The sequence below is a fragment of the Sinocyclocheilus anshuiensis genome, unplaced genomic scaffold, assembly GCF_001515605.1.
Source record: "Sinocyclocheilus anshuiensis isolate Anshui unplaced genomic scaffold, SAMN03320099.WGS_v1.1 scaffold743, whole genome shotgun sequence".
In the NCBI taxonomy this organism is placed as follows: Eukaryota; Metazoa; Chordata; class Actinopteri; order Cypriniformes; family Cyprinidae; genus Sinocyclocheilus; species Sinocyclocheilus anshuiensis.
The window spans coordinates 737,991-741,257 of NW_015552601.1; the positions used below are offsets into that span (position 1 = coordinate 737,991).

The window sequence follows — 3,267 nt, forward strand, 5'->3', positions numbered from 1 at the left end:
ACAGATATATATATATATATATATATATATATACATGTAAATAAAAATATATAACAAATTTAATGAATATACATTAATTAAACTAAAAAAATAATAATAATTTGTAATGAAAGCCGAAGAAATTCCATATTTATAGTCCTTGATGATAATTCAACATTTGATGAAATTTGATGGAAATGAATGTAAATAAAATCTAAAAGTAAAATATATTTATATGCAAATATATTTAGAAATATTTATATGATTTAATATTCATATAAATTTATATTAATACCAATACTAATATGTGTAATATATATTATACATTAATATATATGAATACAAGTAAATTAAATTAATATAAAAATATGTACAATTTGTAATCAAAACTGAAGAAATTCCATATGGTTTATGGTGATAATTCAAAATTAGTTTTAGCCACTGCAAAAAAATAATTAAGCAATTAATAATGTCAAAATACTAATTAATATAATTTTTTAATATTTAATATGAATATGGTAAACATATACAAAATATTACAAATTAATATTTGTAAATCTATCTATCTATCTATCTATCTATCTATCTATCTATCTATCTATCTATCTATCTATCTATCTATCTTCATGAAAACTGAAAGAATTCCATATCTTTGGTGTACAGTGATAATTCAACTTTGGATAAATACTGCCAATAAATAAATAAATAAATAAAATCTTGAACTTAACTAGGTTTCAATGAATGGTATAAAATAGTCTAAGTGGAATAAAGCATTCAAGAGTAATCACCTAAATTGGTCATTTAGTGGTGGGTGACTTGCAGACGTGGCTTTTCGTGCCACAAAATGTCTTCAAGTTCAGCTGCCGGACGGTCAGAGGCGTTTCTGGAGGGTGGATCCAGACCTCACACCGACATAACGCCACAATCAATCCTAATTTAGATGCCATTAGCGCCGTTTTTTTAAAGCTGTTAAATACAGACTATCAATAAAGGCCAGAAAGTTGGCAAAAAAACCTGGCGTCTGGCGCTCTGATGGTCTCGTTACGCCATCAGACGTGTTGTGAATGCTGCTTCGTCTCAATTCTACTCGCTGTCAGAGCCTCTAAAATGTTTCTCTCTTTTGTGGCCGGTTAAGCATGGCACATTTAATTATAAAGGGTGAAAGAAATGTCTAATTGAAGTGCCAAAATAAATCTCAACTCAATTTAATGCCACATTACGGTGGCTGTGAAAAGGACAAAGTGTGTTTGGGATTGTAGCAGAAGCCCCTTAATCAGCAAATAATTTCTTTAAATGTTTAATTAGTTTTGGAGGCCTATTTACCGATAGCTTTGGAGAACTCTTTATATTCGGTCAATGTGAACGCAGCCGTTAATCAGTCATTATTGAGGGCCGCTGCCGGGTTGGAGGTTTTCTGATTAGTTTTATGGAGTCTTTTAAAAGCACACGGAGACTGAAGTTCACTTTGCATGACAAATCATCTGACGTCTTTGTCATTAAGTGCAAGTTTTAGCTCACAAATTGTAAATTGACTCTTAAAATGTTGTTCCAAACCTGTATGACTTTCTTTCTTCCTGGTAAACGCAAAAAGAGATGTTTAGCACAATGTTAACGCTGCTCTTTTCCATACAGTGACAGTAAACAGGTGCGTAAACTTTCAAAAAGCATCACATACTGAAATAAATTTGTTGTGGAAACAATTTTTTAATTCATAACTTGCTAGTAAATTTCACAAATAATGACAGAAATTCAAGTAACACACTGAATTAGACCGAAATTAGACTGAAATAAAGACTCAAATAGCCTTTTTTTGTAAAACGTACTCCAGTAATTTATTGTTTTTTAAAAATGCATTATTAATTATTATAAATTATTTAATTAAGTGTATGACCTTAGAAGACTTATGGACTACAATGCAAAAAAATATCATAATTGTGACGGTAAAAAGACTGTAAAAAAACCCTGTTAATTGGTTCCTTACAATATATGTAGTGAATATATCATTTTAACATTCATTTTGGCATTTTTAATATAATTTTACAGAAAAATACTGTAAAATGTACAGTTTTTGGAAGTGAAAAAGAATAAGTCATATTATAATTCAAAGTCAATTTACATTCCCAGAATTATGTGTGACTCTTCAAATTTGATGAGATTAAGATTTTATGTTACATCGTATGTTGTTAAATAAAATAATAATGTTTATGCATTATTTTAGTGTTGTATTTGTTATCATGACGGTGTTTTGTAATTGAGTCTTTACCACCCGTTTTTATGGCAGCTGTCAGTATATTATAAAGGTATGAATCAGATTTTAATCTCTCAGCAGGTTAGTATTTTGACATTATATCAGTTTATGATTTTTTGTTGTTTGTAAATTTAAGTTCCATTTTCTAAAACTTGAAATGCTAAAATGACATTTTTTTAAAACATTAAATGTCACAATTTTTTTTCACTCTTATGCTGCATTTTTTGGAGCTCACTGAATGAAAAATGGGGTAAACATCTAATTTTGTCTTCCAAGTACATAAAGTCAAAACGTTTGGGAAGAACTAAATGATGATTTGGGCGAATTGTTAATTTAAGGGATTCCTAGAGCAAGACAAAGTAAATATGAGCTGAAAGCAGCAAATAATAATGAATGAAATGAGAAAAGATGAGAAATGGAATATTTCTGTAATGCACTACAACATCCATTTACCTCCGATCAAAGCCGAGTCGCTGTTGATAGCATTGACTATGGGCTCACCCGTACCTACTGTACCCACATGATCTACAGCAGAGAAGAGAGACAGACAGACAGATCATCAGCAGGACTGAAGCGCAGGTCGCGGCTCATTGAATACGCCACAGCCGCTCGATGAAGGAGCGATGCGACACAAACGCAGAGGCAATCGAGAAATGATTATGCAAATGAAGGTCTTTCTCACGCAGATTAATACAGTGATCAGCCATTACCATCATTATTGCTCTAATTTAATTAGCACTGCGGAGGATTCAGTGAGCCGGCGACGAAAGTTTGCTGAAATTCGACTTTGAGGAGGAATCTGGCCAGAAAGACTAGAGAGAAGTTTGGAAAACAAAGTCTGAAGAAGATACAGATGCCTATAAATGTTTTTGTTTGCATCTAGATAACTTTAACTACTTAAGAACCGTTGCTCCCATTATGCAAAGAAAATATATTTCCTTATATATAAAAAATCAATAAAATACATTTTATACAGAATAGTATATTACAATAATTTGAATTATATATATATATATATATATATATATATATATACACAC

General features: G+C 30.6%; 1 protein-coding gene across 1 annotated transcript in view; it reads right to left on the reverse strand.

Moving 5' to 3' along the window:
• Positions 1-3,267, reverse strand: part of LOC107665762 (contactin-associated protein-like 4) — a 75,375-nt gene that overhangs the window by 3,880 nt on the left and 68,228 nt on the right. Inside the window, exon 17 of the mRNA XM_016456772.1 lies at positions 2,681-2,752. Within this exon, the coding sequence (XP_016312258.1) occupies positions 2,681-2,752 (72 nt within the window). The remainder of the gene's footprint in view (positions 1-2,680; positions 2,753-3,267) is intronic.